Raw genomic sequence first — 22,831 nt, forward strand, 5'->3', positions numbered from 1 at the left:
CAATCGGTGCGGGGCTGTGCTCGGTATGGGCTGCGATCACTGCAACTGTGGGATCCGGATGGCTTCTCCCTCCTTCCAGCTCCCAGGTACAACCTGTCCCTCACTCCTGAGAGGAACCTTACCCCAGCGGCCATAGGTTTGCACTTTTCTGAGAATGATGCCTGAGGACAATGACGTGCTGGGGGGACAGGCCAGGGGTGTCATGTGCTGGAAAAGGGCAGGGTCTCATGCACTGGAGGAGCATATCATGGGGTCAGGGGATGAGGGACAGGCAGGGCGGGCGTGTAATTCATTTGCTGTGTGTGTTGGGGGGAGGAGGTGTCGTGCTGGGGGACAGAGGGATAGGGTTGTCATGTGCTAGAGGGACAGGGGTACCATGTGCTGGGAGGACAGGGTGTTATATACTGGGGGTGCCGAGGGACATGGGTGTTATGTGCCGGAGGGCAGGGTTTCATGTGCTCAGAGGGACAGGGTGTCGTGCAGGGAGGGACAGAGATGTTATATGCTGTGGGAACAGGGGTGTCATGTGCTGAGGGGGATAGGGGTGTGTGTCATGTGCTAGGAGGACAGGGGGTGTTTTTACAGGGAAAGTGTGTGTGTGTGTGTGTGTGTGTGTGTACACCATTTCAGTGTTTGCTATAGGCACAATATGACCTAGACACGCCACTGCACACAAGACTTAGGACAGGGGACACACAGGACTCAAGACAGGAGACGGGGGCATATATGAGGACACGGGGCACGTATAAGGACACAAGGGAGACACAAAAGTTATAAGGGGGACACAGGGACATAATAATTGTGGGAGGGGAGAAGATACTCAAGATGCCCCTGCACCATGGACGCACCAGGTTTAGTATTTTTTTTCCCCCGGTTTTTGTCCTTTAAACCTAGGTGCTTCTTATGGTCCGGAGCGTCTTATGGTCCGAAAAATACGGTATATAATCCTGCTTTAGAAGAGAGTTCGTAGACTGCTGAAACACCGAGTGCTCATTCGGATTCCATGACCAATCTTTACTGTTAAATAGCACCATCAGGTTTGTTTCAGCAATGCTTAAGCTGGCCATACACAGGGCGATTCCTCGCCGATCGACAGCAGATTAGATCACTGGGATCGAATCTGCTGTCACATCGTTCACGCTACACGTATAAATGTCGATCTATTTCGTCCCGAAATAGATCGATCCCGTCGATCGCTCCGTGCGGGAAATTACCGTCCCGCCCGCGGGTAGGGAGCGCGTCGCTAGCGGTGTTCGAGTGCCCGACGACCGACGCAATACAGCGGCAATACATTACCTGCTCCACCGGCGCGACTCCCCAGGTCTCCGCTGTCTTCTCCGGTCTGGTCTGGTCTCCGGCATGCTTCACTTCTTCCTGTTCCAGCAGGAAGTTTAAACAGTAGAGGGCGCTCTACTGTTTAAACTTCCCCCAGACAGGAGAGTGAAGCATGCCGGAGACCAGACCAGAGCGGAGAAGACAGCGGAGACCTGGAGAGTCGCGCCAGCTTAGCAGGTAATGTATGCGGGGGGGGGGGGGGGGGGAGCAGCGGCGGTAGCAGCACCACCTCCACCACCACAGATTGTGAACAGTTTCATGCTGAAATCGATTCACAATCTGTTTGCAGTACAGGCAGCCATACGATCCCTCTCTGATCAGATTCGATCAGAGAGGGATCTATCTGTTGGTTGAATCTGATGGCAAATCGACCAGTGTATGGCTACCTTTACTGTTCATTCTCTTGCATTTGATCAGCATTCCAATGCGTCTTTCACAGCAGCTAAGCAGGTAATCCATGAAGCGTTTGGGAATTGCAATAGAAAATTGTGGTTGATAAACACTTATCTAACTGCATTTGAAATTATTTCATTGAAATACATGGGGAGCAGTGAATCAGCTGTCAGTCAGAAGGGAACAGCACCAAAAATTGTCAAAAAATCCTATATGAATCGCAGTTGGTTAGGTTCATGCAAGAAGTTCAGCACAGTAGCCATTATATATGAGAGAAGAGTGATATATATATATATATATATATATATATATATATATATATATATATATATATATATATATATATATCTCAAAGGGCACTTGCCCAATATGTGGTTTCATTTTTAAGTGATGGTTAATGATTGATGTTTATGCATTCTAAATATGTTTTGGGAGGTTTTGTGCCACCTGGGGCACCAAAATGACTAAAGGAAGCCCAGTTTGAGTCTGGTCACATTATTTTTACATAATTCTTTCTATGACTGAGCTAAATTTTGTCAGACAGATTACTCTAAGGTCTGACTGAGATTCTGGTAATAAGAACAACATTAGTGACTTGGCGCCACAAAGGCTCCAACTGTCACTATACACTGTGGGCTGCTACTAAGATGCAGAGTGGTGAAATCTGCATGCCTTTTTAAAGTGAAGCTGAAGCCATAAAGCTGGACTTAATTGGGGTAATTAATTACATAATTTAAATAAGTTTTGGCCATTTTGCAAATCAGTTTCATGTGGATTCAACAATATAGTTTAAGTTACCAGTCAAAATTGCATCGTGCAAGCCCAGTGACAGTGGGACAGTAATGTTATGTGTGGAAATATCGCCACAGGTATTGATTATCATGTCTAGAACTCATGGAAAAGCATGTGATTTATTTGATCAGCTGATAGATTTGCAAAGCTCTGATTTGCTGTGATTACATACTACTTTTTTTTAGCAACATGATCATGACTACAAAATCAGAGACTGACAGATATATCATCTGACCAAACTGCTTCTCCATGAGTTTTCTTAGACATGACTATCGCTAGCCACAGGAACTCAGTGAGAGGGAGTCTCCAGTCATACCAGGAAGGAATCACAGACCATGGTCAAACACTTCAGCATACACTGATCCTTGTGTTAGTTTGTATTTTCAATTGCAAACTTCTCAATTGTTTTAATGCATACCCTAGAAAAGTTATATCTTATAGGTACTTTTAGGGCATTTCCACTTTGGAATGTGTTTGATATTGTTACAATCCCAGAATGCAACAGCAGCCTAGCCTTGGAACCAGGAACAGGTTATGGAACAAAACATTTGAAGAAATACTACAAAATAGTTACCTTTTTTTCCTCTTAAAGAGAATCTGTACTCTAAAATTCTTGCAACAAAAAACATACCATTCTATTCATTATGTTCTCCTGGACCCCTCTGTGCTGTTTCTGCCACTATCTGCTGCAAACCTGGCTTGTAATTGCCAGTTTTAGGCAGTGTTTACAAACAAACTAACCAGCTTCTGATAGGCTCACATAAGCAGAGTGTGAGAGTCATACAGAGCCTGCAGGGGGCCTGGAGAGGGTGTGTATAGCGTCTATGCAATCACAAGCAGCCCTGCACATTCCAGTCTGAGTGCCTCAGCCCGACAGAGCCGACAGAGGAGAGAAGATTAGATCATATAACAGAGATAATACAGTCACTGTGCAAGTACGAAGGGCTGCAGTAAGCCAGACCAAATTAGAACAGGCATAGGAACTTCTAGGATAGAAGAAATAAGGATGAAAATTTTGTTACAGAGTCTCTTTAAGATCAGAACACTGAACAGTGCTGAGATGTGACTGGCTATACATAAAGCCATCGCATTTTATCTTTAGGTGGTGTTAAGAAAGCACTTGTGTAATCTCGAGTGTGTGGCAAGAGGACTCATGTAACAAATTAGAAGGGTTACAAACTACCTCTTGATGTTTATTGCACACGGCGATTGGTAGTTCTAAAAAGCCACAGATTTGAAGATAAGATGCAAGGTTTTTTGGTGTCGAAAGAATAATTTTTCATTAATTTCTCTGTATTTATTCATCTTAAAAGCTGTTACATTATTTGCAAGTAAGGCATCAAAGAGATGAACACTACAATCTGACTGCTGTAAAACCTTTGTGTACATAACTTCCAGTACCAAAATAGTCTTTGGGTAACCCCACCTAGTGAAATATATGGGAGCATTTCTAGAGATAGTAAAGTTGGGTTATGCACGTACTCCTGGTTGCTGGTAATGTAGGCCACCATTTTTCAGGCTTCAGAAGAGGAAATGTTATTGGGGCCTCCCCCAACTTCTACTGTTAAGCCTCGTATACATGCTTCATTAAAGTCACTTGAGGCGGCTGATTGCCACCACCTCAGCCGTTAATCAGCCATGTATACACTACCACTTGTCCCGACAGGTGATCCAACTCACCCCCAGCGACAGATGATTCATTTGATCAGGCTGCTACCCCATCTGATGTGTGACGGCATGCATGCGCCGCTCCATTGTCCCTCCTCCTCCCCGCATAGCAACAGAGCGCGTCGTCAGCTATACAGCTGACTTCACTTCTGTCAGCCTGGCCCAGCGATGTTGCCCAAGGAGATCGGGTCCCGACCTCATCGGTCAGCATTAGTCAACATAAGTCAAAGGTGTGTATGCATCTTTATGCTAGGTACACACTATGAGATTTTCTGACAGATTTACTGCCAGATCGATTATTTCCAACAGGTCCGATCGATTTTCGACTGGTTTCTGGTCAATTCTTTCGGAAATCGATCAGAATACAAAAGGGTATTAATCGGAAATCAGATCAGACACATTGAAAATAATCGATATGATAGTAAATCTGCCAAAAATATCATAGTGTGTACCTATCATTAGCCTTGTAGGTTCTCAATCTCAGTTAGTTAGAGACTATGTATATATTTACATTTTACCTTGTTTGCTCAGTGTGTGATGGAGAGACAATAGATTTTGGTGCCAATGTATCATGGGGACAATGTCAACTAGCTTAAAATTAAACAAATTAATGTAATCCAGGTCTTGATAGGTTGGGCGAGAGGAAGCCCTATTTTCATGCGATTGCACAGGGTATACGGCTAATATATCAACCATCATAATCACCAGGACCTCTTATAGTGAGCTTAAAGAAGCTCAAAAGCCCCTTACTTTAAAAGCGTTGAAAAGTACAATATTACCTTTTAAAAGCAAAGGGAATTTATACATTTTTTTCTTCCTTACAAAATAGCCAGTGAAATGCTAATAATTCTGTCTCACTTGCAAATTTCATGCAGATTCTGTGCAGCTTAAAACGGAGCCAATCAGACTTGAAAGGAAGTTAATTTGATTGATCCTATTTAAGCTGCATTCCATGAAATGTACTTGTTGGCCAGAATTGTTTGCGTCTCATTGACTATCTCTTCCTGCAATGCAGTGCACAGGACAGCGGATGGAATTATCAAATAATTTATGTCCCTGAATAATTATGTCCCTGATTACCAGCACCTGCTGGATAGAGTTGTGCCGTTCTTTTCCTTACATTGTGGACATTGGCACTGTTGGATCTGTACTCTCGAAGCGGACCTGTTTCCACGCTGTCACATTATCCTAACGGCAAACTAGCACCTGCTGAAGCTGTGAATACTTGGTGTCATCCAGAACCGCTGCTTCATAGCAAACTTATAGCTTAGTTTTGTTTTGTTTTTTAGTTTCAAAGACTTTTATTAAAGGTGACTTTAACAAATCTTTCAATGCAGAAGAAATATCAAAACAGTTACTTCCAAGTACAAAATGTACATGCAGACAACGTTCCAATAACATAAGATATGTATGTAGAATACTTTTTTTGTAAGGAATAACAGGATGATAACATCTAAACATTGTGCGTATTATAGTTATTTTTTTTAAGCCATATAATCCAGCTTGCAGACTTCTGTTCCTGGCTATTTAGTCTTTATCTGTACAAAGTATGGGTTCATATGGCCCATAGATAGGACATATCAGAATGGTGTTAGCACATATTTTAGTTGTAGATAAATAGTAACACAATGCAGTATGAAGTTACTATAATAATAAAAACAAAAAAGATTACTGTATTTGCAATTTTTAATGTCTTTCTCTAAAGTTGGCCTTTCCCACCACTGGAATTGTGTTGAAAACCTCAAATGTGAAGTGCACATTGCTTACAGTGAGCAACATTTGTTGTTCAAACAAATCAATTTCCCCATGAAATTTAACCACATACAAGCCTCTCCTTTATTACTGTGTGGTGAGAAAGTACACCGTTTATGTCAAAACTGTAAAGTGCAATAAAAGGAAATCTTGTAATGATTATGACAAATGGTGTTAGGCTAGATATCATTCCTGTACTGTTCTACAGAGCAGATAGTCGCCTTTGACCTGGGTGGGGTTTCACTGCCACAGTGTTAAAAAAAAAAATTTACGATATGCTATTGTCTGATATACTGGTCACCAGAAGTATCAGTTGAACCTCCGAAGTTAAAACCCAATTATAGCCCAAGCTTTATCTTGTTGGTGTTGGATAGAATGGGGGAGGAGTTGGAAGCTCTGTGAGGTTTTACGTATTGTCTGTCCCTTGGAATCCTGGTTCTCCCTGAGATAGGAAGCAAAGCTTTTTACCAATAACCTATCAGGATAGAGTAGAAAAGTATAAGATAAATATAAGCATGTTTCTTTTTCAATACATAGGGAGGAATGTTTGGTTGGAATCGTCTATTTCAGCCACTGCGACAACGGCACGTAGTAAACCAAGCAGAACCACAAGCCCCGCCTCCTCCTGCTCGTGAGGAACAGGTAAGAGCTGTATTCAACCTACATACTGGTAATTAGAAGTGTTGGTTTGTAAAATACCCATATGTAGACTATGCTCATTATTACTATGTGTGAACTAATGCCAGCAAACCCCGGTCTGAGGCAGAACACTAGAATGCAAAACTAACACACTTAGACTGAGGCACTCGCTTTAGCCGTCCTGTAAACTGATCAGAGATATCTCCTGCTTGTTATTTACTAGAAGTGACTTGTGTAGGACTTGTGTCAGGGACACAAAGTAATATAGTAAGAGAGGGACTAATCTGTGGAGGGTATAAGGAAATTATATGGAAGCTGGAGAATTTTTAATTTTGGTACATGAGGGATACATAAAGTGGAAAGGCATAGCATCCGTTATGGATCCCACACGCATGGCAGTTTTTTACTACCCGTTCTTACCATTTTCAGTAGGATTGGCTTCACACTGCCCAGTGCATAATGCACACGTTATGTGTGTGTGAACAGTGCACATTATACCATACGTGTTAGTTCAAAGCCTGCATACAGTGAGTTAGAATAACGCAATGTGGCCCATAGAATTGTATGGGCAGTGAGTTAACATGGAGGCTTGTTCTGCAACTGCTGCAGTGTGAATGCACCCTAATTTCCCATGACATTCTAGAAAATGTTTCTATCATATTTAAATAGCCACATTTTAAGTAAACAGCTTCACTTATTTCTCTTTACACACTTTAAAGAGAGCCTGTAACAAAACAAAGTTCCCCTGGGGGGTACTCAGGGCCGGCACTACCATAAAGGCAAAGGGGGCATTTGCCCCAGGGCCCCAACCTCTCGCACTGCTCCCCAGGGCCCTGCTGCAAGTATATTAGCAGCCATAATTACCTTATACCTGGCGGGCAGCGGCTGCACTCGGAGACACGCTGTCTCCCTCCCACTCTATGACCCGGCGTGTGTTTACACATGACGCGCTGGGTCATAGAGTATGAGGGAGACAGTGTGTCTCCCTGCCTGGGGGTACTCACCTCGGGAGGGGGAAGCCTCAGGTTGCCAATGAGGCTTCCCCCTCCCCTGTAGCTGCAGGCAATCCAGCGCTGGCTCCCCCGAAGTGTCCCGGAATCCTCACTCGACAAGCCTAAAAAGCACCGATTTGCTTACCTTTCCTGTCTCCAGTGGGGCGCTGTTGTGGCTCTCCACACGGAGATGGGCGAAAATAGCTGATCTCTGTCGGGTCCGCTCTACTGCGCAATCGGCTATTTCCGCCTATCTCCAAGCGGAGAGCCGATACTGCGCCTGCACTGGAGCAGGGAAGGTAAATATTTACATCCCCGCTGTTCGGGGAGCTTTATCACCGCCGCTGTGGGACCGAGGAGGACGGGGGAAGCCTCAATAGGATCCGGAGGCTTCCCCCACCCGAGGTGAGTAACCCCCCAGGGGAGTTTTTTTTTTTTTTGCTACAAAATCATATATATAAATCACACTGATTCTTTCAAGTCAACTAGGAAAGTGTTTCTCAACATTATTACAACATGTACCCCTTTACGAAAGACGGTGCTTACTAAGTCCCCCCATTGTGAATAATCTTATCTTGTGTATCCTGCACGACTTTTTAATTTTGTAGGAATGATTTCCAAACATTTTCTTACACTTGTCTTCAACATTTTCTGATCTCAAAACTTACTTTAGTAAATTGACTGCAACAAGTTAATGTACCCCTTGAGCCTGCGTCAAGTACACCCTTAGGTAATGTGTACTACATTTTAAAAACTAAGGATCCCTTGTTTTGCCACCAATACGTCACGAGAAGTGGTACAGAGGCTGGAATGGCTTACTCAGGGCCGGGCCGAGGCATAGGCTGGAGAGTCTCCAGCCTCAGGGCGCAGTGTAGGAGGGGGCGCACAATTCATTCAGCTGTCATTCCTAATTGTGTATGAAGCAGAAAGAAATAAGAAAAGGGGATACATAGCAGTCACTGCAAGCCAGATAACTAGATATTAAGGTGTTGGGGAGGTTGTGGGCCCTGTGGCCCTCTTAGTCTAACAGCAATCAGTGTGTGATGGCTGGGGTGGGAGGGGTGGAGGGGCGCACTTTGGTGTCTCAGCCTTGGGTGCTGGAGGACCTTGTCCCGGCTCTGGGCTTACTGTAAGACGTAGTATAGAATTTGAATACCTTATGCTGGGAATACATGGCTCGTTTTTGTGCCATTTAGATGGCTCGATAGATAATTTCCGACATGTCCGATCTCCCGCTCGATAGCAGTGAATGGTAAAAGAAAAAACACGAGCGGAAGATAAGAGAATCAACTGCAGAATCGAGCGGCGAAGCGATCGACCGGGATAATCGAACTGCAAAAACCAGCCGTGTATGCACAGCATGAGGGTATAGATAAACAGTGCAGAACATGGTAAAGCTTGAAGTCTATAAAATGTAATGTGTGGAAGGTGAAAGGGGAAAGCCTAGAGCTATGTTGCTCATAAAGAGAAACCGTAACCAAGAATTGAACTTCAACCGAATCAGTAGCTGATACCCCCTTTTTCACAAGAAATATATTTATTTTCTCAAACAGATCATCAAGGGGCCCACAGTTCTATGTCAGGGGTCCTGACAGTTTCCTGTCTGTGAACCTCATTGCATTGTGGGAAATAACAGCTGTTTACAGCTGTTTCCAACTGCCAAAAAAGCAAGCAGCATCTCCTTTCACTTACATCACCTGCCAGCAGTAAAAATGGCACCATGTGATAAATGTCAGACTGTAAATCAGAGAGAGGAAAGATTTTTCAGTGGGCAAACACGGACTAAATCATTTATACATAATTATCATAAAAATTAAGCACTTTTTTATTACATTTTTTTCACTGGAGTTCCTCTTTAACGTGTTCTGTTGCCCATACTGCAAGAGTTAACATGGCAGTAAGAAAGCCTCAGTGTGACAATTTTTCCCCCCACAGTGCCCTCTATTCCAGCTTTGCAGAGCAGGGCACACTGGAAAAGATATACCAGAGTTCCAGGTGCCGTCCTTTTTTTACAGCTGCCAGCTGTGCTGCTGCCTACTCCGTACAGCTCCTGATGCGTGTCACAGGCCCCTGACGCATGTCAAGTGACACCTAGGGAGCCTACAGAGGATGCTAAAGCACAGCCGGTAGCTGTAAGAATACAAGAGGATGACACACGGAGCTCTGGCATGTTTTTATGTTTCCATTGCATGCTGCTCTTCAAAGCTGGAATAGAAGGAGAGAGGCACACCCCCATGTAATTGCCAGTTACCTGTGAGTGCCGGTTGCTTGCCTTCCATATAGTCGAGACTCTACTATATCTCTCTTCTATGTGTTCAGCCAACAAAAGACATACAGTATTTTTCGGACCATAAGACGCACTTTTTCTCCCCCAAACATGGGGGGAAAATGTGCCTGCGTCTTATGGTCCGGATGCTGCAATTTTTACTGGTGCCAGTTGTCACCCCCCTGTAAAATACTGTTTTCCGCGGCTGTCCTATTCCCCGTCTGTGTAAGTCATCGCTGTGGGGTTTGCAGGAGGGTTATGAGTCTAAGTGTCCCCGCGGCTGTGTCCCCGCGGCTAAGTGTCCCTCTATACACGTGCTCCCGCCCCCTCCTCCTCTGCCCCGTCCCCCCGACCACGTTGCCCGGCTCTCTATGGGATATGTGGGGAGTGTGAAGGAGGCCGCTTACCGCTGGATGCTATCGCCGATCAGCGGTAATCCTCCGTGATACAGCCGCCGGGTGGTCCGTGCACGCTGCTGAAGCCTTCCTCCCTTCACTTCCGCATTGATGATGTAAGCGGAAGTGAAGGGAGGAAGGCTTTGGCAGCGTGCACAGACCACCCGGCGGCTGTATCATGGAGGATTACCGCTGATCGCCGATAGCATCCAGCGGTAAGCGGCCGCCTTCACACTCCCCACATATCCCATAGAGAGCCGGGCAACGTGGTCGGGGGGACGGGGCAGAGGAGGAGGGGGCGGGAGCACGTGTATAGAGGGACACTTAGCCGCGGGGACACTTAGACTCATAACCCTCCTGCAAACCACAGCGATGACTTACACAGACGGGGAAACAGACACAAGGGACACTTTGACAGACACAAGGGACACTTTGACAGACACAAGGGACACTTTGACAGACACAGGGGACACTTTGACAGACACAGGGGACACTTTGACAGACACAGGGGGCACTTTGACAGACACAGGGGGCACTTTGACAGACACAGGGGGCACTCTGTCAGACACAGGGGACACTTTGACAGACACAGGGGACACTTTGACAGACACAGGGGACACTTTGTCAGACACAGGGGACACTTTGTCAGACACAGGGGACACTTTGTCAGACACAGGGGACACTTTGTCAGACACAGGGGACACTTTGTCAGACACAGGGGACACTTTGTCAGACACAGGGGACACTTTGTCAGACACAGGGGACACTTTGTCAGACACAGGGGACACTTTGTCAGACACAGGGGACACTTTGACAGACACAGGGGACACTTTGACAGACACAGGGGACAGTTTGACAGACACAGGGGACACTTTGACAGACACAGGGGACACTTTGACAGACACAGGGGACACTTTGACAGACACAGGGGACACTTTGACAGACACAGGGGGCACTTTGACAGACACAGGGGGCACTTTGTCAGACACAGGGGACACTTTAAAGGACACAGGGGCCACCTAATAAGACATGGTGGAATTTAAGAGGACTCAAGGGGCACGGATGAGGACACGGGGACAGAGGAGGACACAAGGGGACAGAGGAGGTCACAAGGGAGACACTAAAGGTACAAAGGGGAAACAGGGACACAAGAGGTACAAGGGGGACATATAAATTGGGGAGGGGAGAGGATCCACAAGATGCCCCTGCACCATGAATGCACCAGGTTTAGTTTTTCTTTTTTTTACCTGGTTTTTGTCCTTCAAACCTAGGTGCGTCCTATGGTCCGGAGCGTCTTATGGTCCGAAAAATACGGTAACTGTTAGGAATTGTTGGATGTGCTATTCCTTCCAGTTAACATAGGCATTGCATCTCTAGGCTGCTCAGTATCCTTTCCAGATTACAGTGCAGCTATTAATGTCCTGCTACCAGGGAACTTCACACCAGAGGCCCAGCCACATAGGAAACCAAGTCACTATCAAGTAGCTGCAACCACAGACCATTTTTATGACTGCCAGTAATAGCAGTTGGTTGCAGCAGCTGTTTGCTATGATTGACAACTGGTAGCTAAAAAAGTTTCTAGTTGGCCATAAGACATGGCTGTAATGACTATATCACCCTGACAACTGTGTTATGGATATTTGTTGATGTCCATTTTGCATTATCCTCCCTGGCGGTATGATTATATCTGGATTTTAAGGTCTAAAAGTGGTGCAAATTTTTTTTATGAGCTTTTAGACCCCAAAAGCAGGGGAAAAAAAATCATACCGCAGAGAGATCCTCAGCAGCCCTGCAATTCACTCACCTTCCTAGGACCAGAAGAAGACTAGCAGCAAGCGTCCAGATCCCGGGGAGGTGAGTTAACCACTTGATGACCCACCCTTTACCCCCCCTTAAGGACCAGCGCTGTTTTTAGTGATCTGTGCTAGGTGGGCTCTGCAGCCCCCAGCACAGATCAGGGTGCAGGCAGAGCGACCAGATCGCCCCCCTTTCCCCCCCCCCCCTATGGGGATGATGTGCAGGGGGGATCTGATCGCTCCTGCCTGCCTGAGGTTTGCGGGGGGGGGGCACCTCAAAGCCCCCCTCCGCAGCGAAATTCCCCCCCTCCCTCTCCTACCTGTCATCCCCGGTGATCCGGGCTGCACAGGACGCTATCCGTCCTGTGCAGCCAGTGACAGGACGTCCCCTGTCACATGGCGGCGATTCCCGGCCGCTGATTGGCCGGGGATCGCCGATCTGCCTTATGGCAGCGCCGTACAATGTAAACAAAGGAGACATATGTCTCCTACGTTTACATTTAGTCTGGCTATTCACGGAGACCCGCTCCGTGATCTGACAGGAAACGGCCGCTCGCGCGAGCGGCCTTTCCTGATTAATTAGGGAGGCACCTGGTCCTCCAGCTACCACTTTGCCGCTGCACGGTATGAGTGTGCGGTCGGCAAGTGGTTAAATGCCCTCTGCGCTGCATACATCTCCTGGCGGTCACCCTGAGCCAGGCTTAGGATTACCGCTCCCAGCATTTTTTTTTCTCCCTGAGCCTGGCTTGGGGTTACCACCAAGTAGGCTAAAGTATTATTTCAACATTTTCTAGTGAATAGCTAGCAGACAAAATGTATCAGAGTTATGAGTTAGTGTAGTGATATATGCGATAATGCGGAAAAGGCCGATAATATTGCAAATTGTGTGGCAATGTTACCGGCCTGTACTGAACCTAGTAATGCTTGTTGCGCCGATATCGCAAGAGGGTTACCATAGCAACGTGCATAAACATTGCACACTACTGCGTACTGTGCATACTATGTTTACACTCGTTGATATGGTATCAGCCTTTTCTGCATCAACCCTAAAGTCACTGACGAGATACTTTTTATTACCAATAAGTAAGAAATTATCCTAAAAAGGCTAATTTGCTTCACCTGCTAGAGGTAAGTTAGGGCTACCGGATCACCAAACAATTACAACAGCTGCTGGATTACCAGATCAGTCCGTAAAAAACTATGACCTGTTGATCCCACCTTCTCCCTTCTGTGTGGAGCTAACTGGCATATTATTCGAATTTTCACTGCTGCCAGTAACTTTTACTAGCTTTTATCTGTATACTGTATGCGTTCAAGGGCAGTGACTCCATTCAACGCAATAAAGTAGGTCTTTATTGCATTGAAATACTACTGTACATATACAGTATGTTTAGAAGTAGCAAGTTTTCAAGGAGGTCAGTAGTGTATCTTTTCATTTGCCTCACTTTAGATTTTCCTTAACCCCCTTGGCGGTATGAAAAATACCGCCAGGGGGCAGCGCAGCAGTTTTTTTTTAATTATTTTTTTTTTAAATCATGTAGCGAGCCGAGGGCTCGCTACATGATAGCCGCTGCTCAGCGGCATCCCCCCAGCCCCGCCGATCGCCTCCGGCGATAGGCGATCAGGAAATCCCGTTCAAAGAACGGGATTTCCTGGAGGGCTTCCCCCGTCGCCATGGCGACGGGGCGGAATGACGTCAGCGACGTCGGGACGTCATTGGGAGACCCGATCCACCCCTCGGCGCTGCCTGGCACTGATTGGCCAGGCAGCGCTCGGGGTCTGGGGGGCCGCGCGCCGCACCGGATAGCGGCGATCGGGCGCGTGACGGCGGCGATCGGGGTGCTGGCGCAGCTAGCAAAGTGCTAGCTGCGTCCAGCAAAAAAAAAATTAAGCAAATCGGCCCAGCAGGGCCTGAGCGGCACCCTCCGGCGGCTTACCCCGTGTCACACACGGGGTTACCGCTAAGGAGGTTAAAGCCCTTTTTACACTAGCATGGTAAACCAGTGCTGTGTTACCATTGTTTTACGCAAGGGGCTGCAAAATATGGTACACACAGCATTTAATAATGCGGTTAACAGTTGTTAACCACCCTAGTGGTGCATTTCTGTCAGAGAAAAAAAGACTAGAACACAAATTTGTTGAATTAATTACATTTATGAATAATCTTAAAAAATTGTGAAAACGTACGAAGAAGGCAGACAGAGAGTAGTCAAAGTCCAGGCAGAGGTGGGTGCAGGTGGCAGACAGAGAGTAGTCAAAATCCAGGCAAAAATCGATAACTGTAAGGCAGAAGCACTTATCGCAGAAGCATGTGGGAACCAAATGGCTATATCATCCTGTGCTTTCAAATGAGCTTATCTGCCATCTCTGCCATGGCAGTCAGGTGACACAGGGGAGATATCAAATTAGTAATTATGAGCAGAGACAAATGAGGAGGAATTGTGTGCGTGTGTGCGTGCGTGCGTGAGTACATACATACATACATACATACATACATACATACATACATACACCGTGCTTTCACCCCCTCTTAGTCTGTCTTTGCGCACATGACGAGCTTTGCTGACCATGCCTTTGCCCCACTGCATTATACAGTACTTTACGCTGCAGTCACCTCACTGGTTGCTTTATCTCCCTCCTTGCTAGCTATTGGCTGGAGTTGGATTAAAAGTTTGGGATTACCTCTCTGGCCTCATTTTTCCTACCCCGAGCTCAGCTCAGGGTTACCGCTAGGGAGGTTAAGAACCGGCTTTTAGGCCATTCAGATATACAGAGAGGGGGCTTACAAGACAGAAACTGGATGCAGAGGATGCTTAGGGGTGGGAATGGTAAACTGGGGTATTTTGCAAAAGAGGGTGCACGAGTTCAGGAGAAGTACAGCCTGAGGGAAGAAGGAGATCCTGTGCCTGGTGGTTCTGGTGGAGATGGTAATCAGGTAGTGTAATGCAACGCTACTTTGACGACTCTTTGAAGTTTGAGCCCATCACATGTGGAGGTGCTTGCGTACCAGACAACAGTGGAGGAGCAGAGGATAGACTCAATGGTGGCAGTATGGAAGCAAGTCAACAGTTCTTGCGGCATTCTAAACTTCCTCCGTTGTCTCAGGAAGAACAATCTTTGCTGAGCCTTCCTTTGAATTGTGCTGGAGTTTTCCCCCCATCTCAGATCATTTGTGATGGTGGTGCCTAAGAACCGAACACTTGACACTCTGAAGACATCAGTGCCCTTGATGGAGGTGTAGGAGGGCACTCTCTGAAGTCCACAATTGCACTGTTTTTGCTTGCACCATTTGCAGATACGCTCAAGCTCGTTTTGGTTGCTCACCGTCTCTGCCAACGAGGCCGAGGATGGTGGTGTCATCTGCAAATTTGATGATTTTAACAGAGTTGGCAGACTTGGGAAATAAAACTGATTCTGTGGAGCCTTTCACACTTCTTTCGGTGCGCTGGAAGTATTCGATCCGACTCATGGAAGGACAACAGCTTGTTAATGCAAGCACCGCACTTAACGCATGGTGCTTGGGGTATTGAAAGTCTATGGGCGTATACATAAACAATTAGTGTAAATGAGAGAGCGCGGTGTGGCACAGACTGACGGGAATCCCAGTGATGTATTTCACTTAGCGGGGGGGTGGCGCTCTGCATATGACCCTATCGGCACACTCTGCCGCAAGGACAAATGTTTGTCATTTTTTGCATTGTGGTGGGATGCAGCAGAAGTATAGAATCTCCACCATAACGTAAAAAATATGCGTAAAACCGGCCTAAAAGGCAATTATTTTCTTCACCTGAGGTAAAAAGTTCAGTTAAAGTATAATAGATTATAATAATGATTTGTGCCTTTTTACAAGTGGTACAGATTTAGTGATAACAATATTAAAATGACGTGGAGTCAGGAAGTGGTTACATAGTTATCTAGTGTGAAAAAAGACATGCATCCATCAAGTTCAACCTCTTCATGCTTTAATTTTAGCATTTGTGCACAATAAATAGTTGCCAAGAGCTGAACATCGTAAAATACTTTGTCCCAAAGACACAAAATAGCCCTGGCCATTTAAAACACTTAACCACACTTAACCCCAAGCACTGAATTGATATACCATAATATGAGAACTCCGGAAGCTGGCAGAAAATAATTTGCAAACATCAATAAAAAAAAGTGATTAGACAAGTGTGCATAGGGGGCTCTGTAACTGTTTTGCAAATGGTTTACTATAATAGTGTTGACTGACACACAAACCTCTAGTTACAGCAAAACTTAGACATAAGTGTTGCAAACATGTTTTGCCCTTTTTATTCTGATCCATTGCCAAAGGAGAAAGGAAGGAAAAGGTTTTCTTTTTATAGTTTTTATAGATGAGATGATTTTGCATACAAGTCTTGTAGTTTTATACCCCTTCTTTCTACTTTTATTTGTATAGAGAGTGCAGGGCCAGATTTGCCATAAGGCACTGTAGGCACATGCCTACAGGCACCTGATGGTGAAAAGGCAGCTCATCCTCCTCCCTGAGCGCCTTCCTCCCTCCTTCCCTATGCAGAGTCCCAAACAGAGCGTAAGGGCTCGTTTCCACTATAGCGAATCCGCATGCGGGCACTGCATGCGAATTCGCATACTCAATGTTAGTGGATGGGGCTGTTTCCACGTGTGCGGCGGCGGCAGCGTTTTACGGTGCGGGAAAAATCTGCACGACAGGGTCGTCAGATTTCGCGTGCGGCAGGAATGCGGGCGAATCGCCGCTAATGCATTCAATAGGGAAATCGCATGCGGCTTTGTCATGCGGATTTCCCCGCGATTTCGCATGAAAGGCAATGGAACTTTACACAGGCAGTGACATGGTTAAATTCGCCTGGCTCCTTGCAATGCGAAATCGCGGGTAAATCCACATGCAGAAACGCAGCCACATGCGATTTCTTCAGCGGTGGAATCCAGGCGATTCCGCACCGCTACAGTGGAAACGAGCCCTCAATGAGAGGTTAGGCCCCTTTCACATTACAAACGCGGACGGTCACGCGTGCGGAACGCAACGCATGCGAACGCACGCCATCCGCGTTTATATGCGTTGCGTGGCTGATTTCCTCACTGAAAAGTGAATTTGACAGCCACGCGTTTTGGCAAAAAATGCGTGCAGCATGTGTTCCCGGACCGCACAGGTCCGGAACGCATGCAGTATGAACATCAGACAGTGCACTCTATGCACTGTCTGATGTTGTGCGTGTCGGCCACCTGCACGTGTTTCCAAAACGCGGCTGGAAACGCGTGCAGTGTGAACGGAGCCTAACTCACCCAGATCTCGACATTCCACTAATGAGCACACCCTTCAGTTGGGGCCACCACTAGTTACATAATACTGAGGTTCCTCTGGCTACCTAATGCTAAGGGACACTTGTAGCTACCTATGACAGGTATGGGGGAAATGACAGTTGGGACAGCCAGCACACTTGGAGGGCGAGGGCGAAGTCTAGGGTGCCAGGACATCTGTACCTATATGCTCCTATGATGTAAATCCGGGCCTGAGAGAGAGGCTGTGCTGCATTGTACTGCTTACTTTTCATTTACTTTTTTCTTTGCTTGTACTTGCTGTGAAGGCTAGCACCAGACACAGAAGGTGAATGATAATAAACTTTAGATAAGGAGAATTTTAAATCACTGCTAAACTGACTCGTGCTGATTGCAACAGTTATCATTCCCTGCAATCATTAAGTCTCTCATAGCATTCACAATTTTTTATTTTTGTTTTTGAGTAATGCTGAAATGCATTGGCACACTCTGCCCTTGTCACTCTATGGACTTGTTCACAGCTTCGCTTTACTCTTCATTGCATTTTCAAATGTTTTTCCTGGTAAATTTTTCTTCACGCCGTGCATGTTTTGCTATTCAATATATTCTACCCGTTTAAACGCATTCAAATGTATCGGGGAATTTGCACGTTTAAAGGATACGTCCAGGCATTTTAAAAAATAAAGTTCCACTTACCTGGGGCTTCCTTCAGCCCCTGGCAGCCGTCCTGTGCCCTCGCCGGAGCTCCGGAGGCTCCCAGTGTCCTCCGGCCGGCTTCTGCAGCGGAGGACATCGGGAGCCTCTGGAGCTCCGGCGAGGGCACAGGACGGCTGCCAGGGGCTGAAGAAAGCCCCAGGTAAGTGGAATTTTATTTTTTAAAATGCCTGGAAGTATCCCAATCCCCCCCCACCCCCCATTCTCACCCTGTGATCTCTGTGGTTGTCTCACAGTGATCACAGGGCCTGTTTAGTGTATAGAACCCAACTGTCCAACATGAAGCTGGTATAGTTAAAACTATGTTGTGTCAGGATTCAGCATCCATTACTACTTCATAGTTAAGTAGCTTCCTTTACAGTGCACAAATATGTATGTAGTCCTAACATTAGAGAATGAAAGTGATGATCCCTGGAAATAGAAAGCTGTGCTACGATCCTAGCAGTGATGGGAAAGGGATGTTTTTGGGGTGGAACCGTATGCACAGCTGCCCCCATTTTTGGCTTAGCAAAGTATATGGAGTATTATGAAGGACAGTTTACAAGTCACGCTACAACCCTCCAAATGTCCTAATATTCTGCTCATACTGATTATTTTTTTTATGATTGCTTATTAGTTGTAAATAACAGGTAAGCTTATTGCCCAGTAAGCTCCATTTTACACACCATTGCAGTTTGAACACGATTTGTCAAGCTTTCATCGATGAGACTGTGTTTCCCTTTTCCATCTTTGTTTTCTTGGTAGAATTTTTTAATTTACAGATTTTCTGGGCTGTTAGTAAATAGTGTTTCTGTGATCTGTTATGAAAAATATGTTCTAATAAATAAATGCACAGATAAATAAATGTATGTTTATATTCTGTGTATTGCAGAAGTAGAATGTGATTCCTGCTGTTCATGTCAGGCAGGAGTTTATCATAGTAGAATAAATATTTTGTATTCACCCCCATGGCTTTGTACCTGTTTATGTTACATTCAAAACCTGCTTCTGAATCTTAGGTTTTATGTGATGGATCTACACAAAATAGTTTAGTTTAAGTTGGTGAAGTGAAACAAAAATATCTATAAAAATGTGGTGTTTTTTTTTTTTGTTTTTGTTTTTTGTTATGTGCTTTTCCATAAAGCCACTCAAAAGTACTTGTGCAAGCAATTACCTTTAAAAGTCACATAATTAGTGAAATTAAGTCCCCCGTGTGCGATCTAATGCTGGGTATACACGGTACGTTTCTGTACCGTGTATCGACCAGCTGATCCGGCCAGCTGATAATATTCAGCTGGTCCGATCATGTCGCTCGACCCTCGCCCGCTCGATCCCCGCCGGCGGACAATGGCAGGGAATTGAGCGGCAATCGATCCGTGCGCATGCGTGGACGAGCGGGGATGCGTCGGCATCGAGCCGCTGGCTCGATCCGGCGCATAAAACGTGCCGTGTATGCCCGGCAAAAGTGTCACATGATCTATCAGTATAAACACACCTTTTTAGAAACGCCCCAGAGGCTTCAACACCACTAAGCTAGAGGCATCTCACCATGAAGACCAAGGAGCTCTCCAATCAAGTTAGGGACAAAGTCGTTGTGAAGTACAAGTCAGGGTTGGGTCATAAAAAAAATATCCAAAACTTTGAATATCCCCTGGAGCACCATCAAATCCATCATCATACCTGCCAAGAGAGGGCTGCCCACCAAAACACACAAACCCGGGTAAGGAAGACGTTAATCAGACAGGCAGCATATAGACCAATGCCACATAGGCCATGGCCTAGGGCACCAGAAATGTAGTATTCTTTAGGGCGGCTGAGGAGAAGTAATGTGTGTCCAGTGCACTGAGTAATGTAGACACAATGACCGTGAATTCATTTATTCATGCCGCTTGCAGTCCTCCCATCCACCAGCTGCACTTAGTCCCTCCTCCTCTAAGTCCTCACTGCCCACCTCTCCACACACACGCACACACACACACACACACACACACACACACACACACACACACACACACACACCTTGCTCACGGACAGACCCACAGGCACCCTGCATTAGAGTTTGCATAGGCTAGCAGCGGGCGGCCGCAGTCAGGCTGGACAGGCTTGTGCACCGGCTGGGAGTCTGCCCTCCCTTGGCTTAGCACTGTGGATGATGAAGAATATGTGGCTCAGCTGCTTAGACCACAAAAACCCTAGGGCACAGGGAGTGACATCACACTGACGGACCACAGAGAGAAATGAAAGTCCAGCTAACAGTGCATGCAAGGTACCTAGTGGTGGCCAGTGAGAGGGGCTTGCTGCAGCAGGAATGGAGAACACAGAAAGTTTAATGCATTAGGTATGCATTCTGTGTGTGTGCTGCAATGTTTTATGTTTATGGTACAAGGGGTATTACTTTTGCATTGCTCACCACTAAGTCAGTAGCTGTACTCACTGGAGCTTACAATCTATTCCCAGCCATCACGTCAGTAGCTGTACTCAGGGGAGCTTACAATCGAATCCCTGCTGTCATGTCAGTATCTTACTCAGTGGAGCTTACAATCTAATCCTTGCTGTCATGTCACTAGCTATCATCAGAAGAGCTTAGTCTAATCCATCCCTGCCATCATGTCACTAGCTGTCCTCAGAACAGCTTCAGTCAAATTCATCCCTGCTGTCATTTTACAGTCATCTGCCATGATTACACTAACTATCCACAGAGGATCTCACAATCTAATCCCTGCTGTCATATTGCTGGTGGAAAGTGTATTTTGCTTTTGGTGTGTGTGGGGAGGGGGGTTCCACACCTGAGACTGGAGTATCTGACCATAGGACCATAATAAGCTGTACAATCTATAGAGCTGGGATTTATGGAAGAGTGGCCACAAACAAGCCATTGCTTAGTGCTAAAAATAAGAAGGCACATTTTGAGTTTGCTAAAAGGCATGTGGGAAACTCCTCTAATGTCCTTGAATGTTTGAAGGAAGGTTCTCTGGTCAGATGACACTTACATTTAACCTTTTTGCTACCAAGGAAAATGTTATGTCTGGTGCAAACCCAACACATCCTATCACCCCAACAATGCCATCGCTATAGTGAAACATGGTGGTGGCAGCATCGTGCTATAGGAATGTTTTTCAGCAGCAGGGACTGGAAACTGGTCTAAGTCAAGGGAAGGTTTATCATAGTATCGATTTTATTGTGGTTGCATCTGAAGTCATTCATTTCCTTTTATTCCAGAAGTATTTTTTATTTTTTTTTAAAAATTTAAAGGAATACTATCGATGTATGCATTTATTTTTAAATGCTGTATGTTGTAGCACACATTAGGACAAGTACTAGGAGCAATTTGAGTCCTCACACAGCTGTTCCTCTCAGCTGTAAAATCCTCCCTCAGTTTTGGCTTCAGTGTTGGATACAAAATGTATCTAAATACTGAGCTCCCAGAGGGCTAGACCATGTCTCTGCACAGGGGAGTTGCTATCAACTCCTCAGTTTATAGTTTCATTATCACCTTGCTGAAAGAATCTTATTGATATGGTGGTAAGGGGTTAAAGATTCTAGCAATGTGTGTTTATTATCTTTGCTTCTCTTGACTGATAAATATACTAATAATGCTAATTGTAGACAGTGGTCTGCCCCTCTCAGCAGCTTGTAAAGTGGATGCAGCCTGGAGTGAATCACCTCAAGCAGGCAGCCAGTCTGAGTGTAAGCACAGACTACTGTTATAGCTAGTTATATTCCAGCAATATTCTAGCTCATTTAGTTACCTGTTACCACCTCAGACCAGCCTATTTCTCCTCATGTCTGCTGCATGCTGTGAGTGGAACAGTGAAATATATTTGTGAGCTGTGTGACAGAGTAACCAATCAGCTCAGGGTGACCCAAACTACTATGAGCTGTGTGAGAAATGAATTTTTAAGCAGGGATAGCGAGAGAGAGACCTGGGTGAATAAATAAAGTGCCCCTAGTACTAGTGGTAATGTGTACACTAATATAGAGTATTAAAAAAAAAAAGTCGTTTCAATCGATAGTATTCCTTAAGGTTTTGTCATAGAACATTAAATCATGGTTAATTAAGAGGGGTTTATTTATTTTATAAACCTGGTTAACAAAAAAAAATGTTTTGCAGTTTTTGGGTTGACCAAAAGCTAAACGTGACATGTTATGTTGTCACTGTATAGTAGTTTGAAAATAGCTTCATCTTTGCCATGATTAATACAAATAACTTTTAGGCTGCTATTCTTCACAGGTATGGGGCTTCTTCTGGTTCCCTTCCTGATTTGGAGGCAGGTGTATTTAACCTCCTGCATTGCTTAAGGAGTATGGCCCTGACTGCCAGGTTTTCTCCCCTTCCTGTGGGAAAAGGTGTGTCCCCAAATTGTCGTGTCACCCTACTAGACAGTGTAGATCCCTGCCCAGTGTTTTGGGCTGCAAATAAAGTGCACAGTTATATCTTGATGAGATGAGATGCTTAAAAAAAGTATACATGCTATTTTGTGGTTCGTGTGGTGGTGAGGGGGGGGGGGGGGGGTGGAGAAATGTTAAACTTCCTGGAAGTAGACTTTAAAAAAAATCTTTATGGGGTTGATGTGTGAAAGGAACGATGCAGTGATTACCAGTGAAATGAAACTAGGCACACTTTCAAGCACCTATGTGTGCGCACAGAAGTTCCCTTTGTTTGTTTCTTTTTTAATACCCCTCTGCACTACTGGATGCAATAACACAATTCCCCTGTATGGCACCTTTATAAACCGCCATCTGTGTAAGAGTGGATGATTTAACATTAATAATGTCCCTTGCTAAATTAATGCTGCCTTTACCTGCTGAGCCCTGACATTCCAGTGCATTTGT

General features: G+C 45.5%; 2 protein-coding genes across 2 annotated transcripts in view; one reads left to right on the forward strand and one right to left on the reverse strand.

Moving 5' to 3' along the window:
* UBAC2 (UBA domain containing 2) overlaps window positions 1–22,831 on the forward strand; it is a 199,669-nt gene that overhangs the window by 172,074 nt on the left and 4,764 nt on the right. Inside the window, exon 9 of the mRNA XM_068267976.1 lies at window positions 6,478–6,582. Within this exon, the coding sequence (XP_068124077.1) occupies window positions 6,478–6,582 (105 nt within the window). The remainder of the gene's footprint in view (window positions 1–6,477; window positions 6,583–22,831) is intronic.
* Window positions 1–22,831, reverse strand: part of GPR183 (G protein-coupled receptor 183) — a 131,632-nt gene that overhangs the window by 89,725 nt on the left and 19,076 nt on the right. The window lies entirely within an intron of this gene.

This window comes from Hyperolius riggenbachi, chromosome 2, assembly GCF_040937935.1.
Source record: "Hyperolius riggenbachi isolate aHypRig1 chromosome 2, aHypRig1.pri, whole genome shotgun sequence".
In the NCBI taxonomy this organism is placed as follows: Eukaryota; Metazoa; Chordata; class Amphibia; order Anura; family Hyperoliidae; genus Hyperolius; species Hyperolius riggenbachi.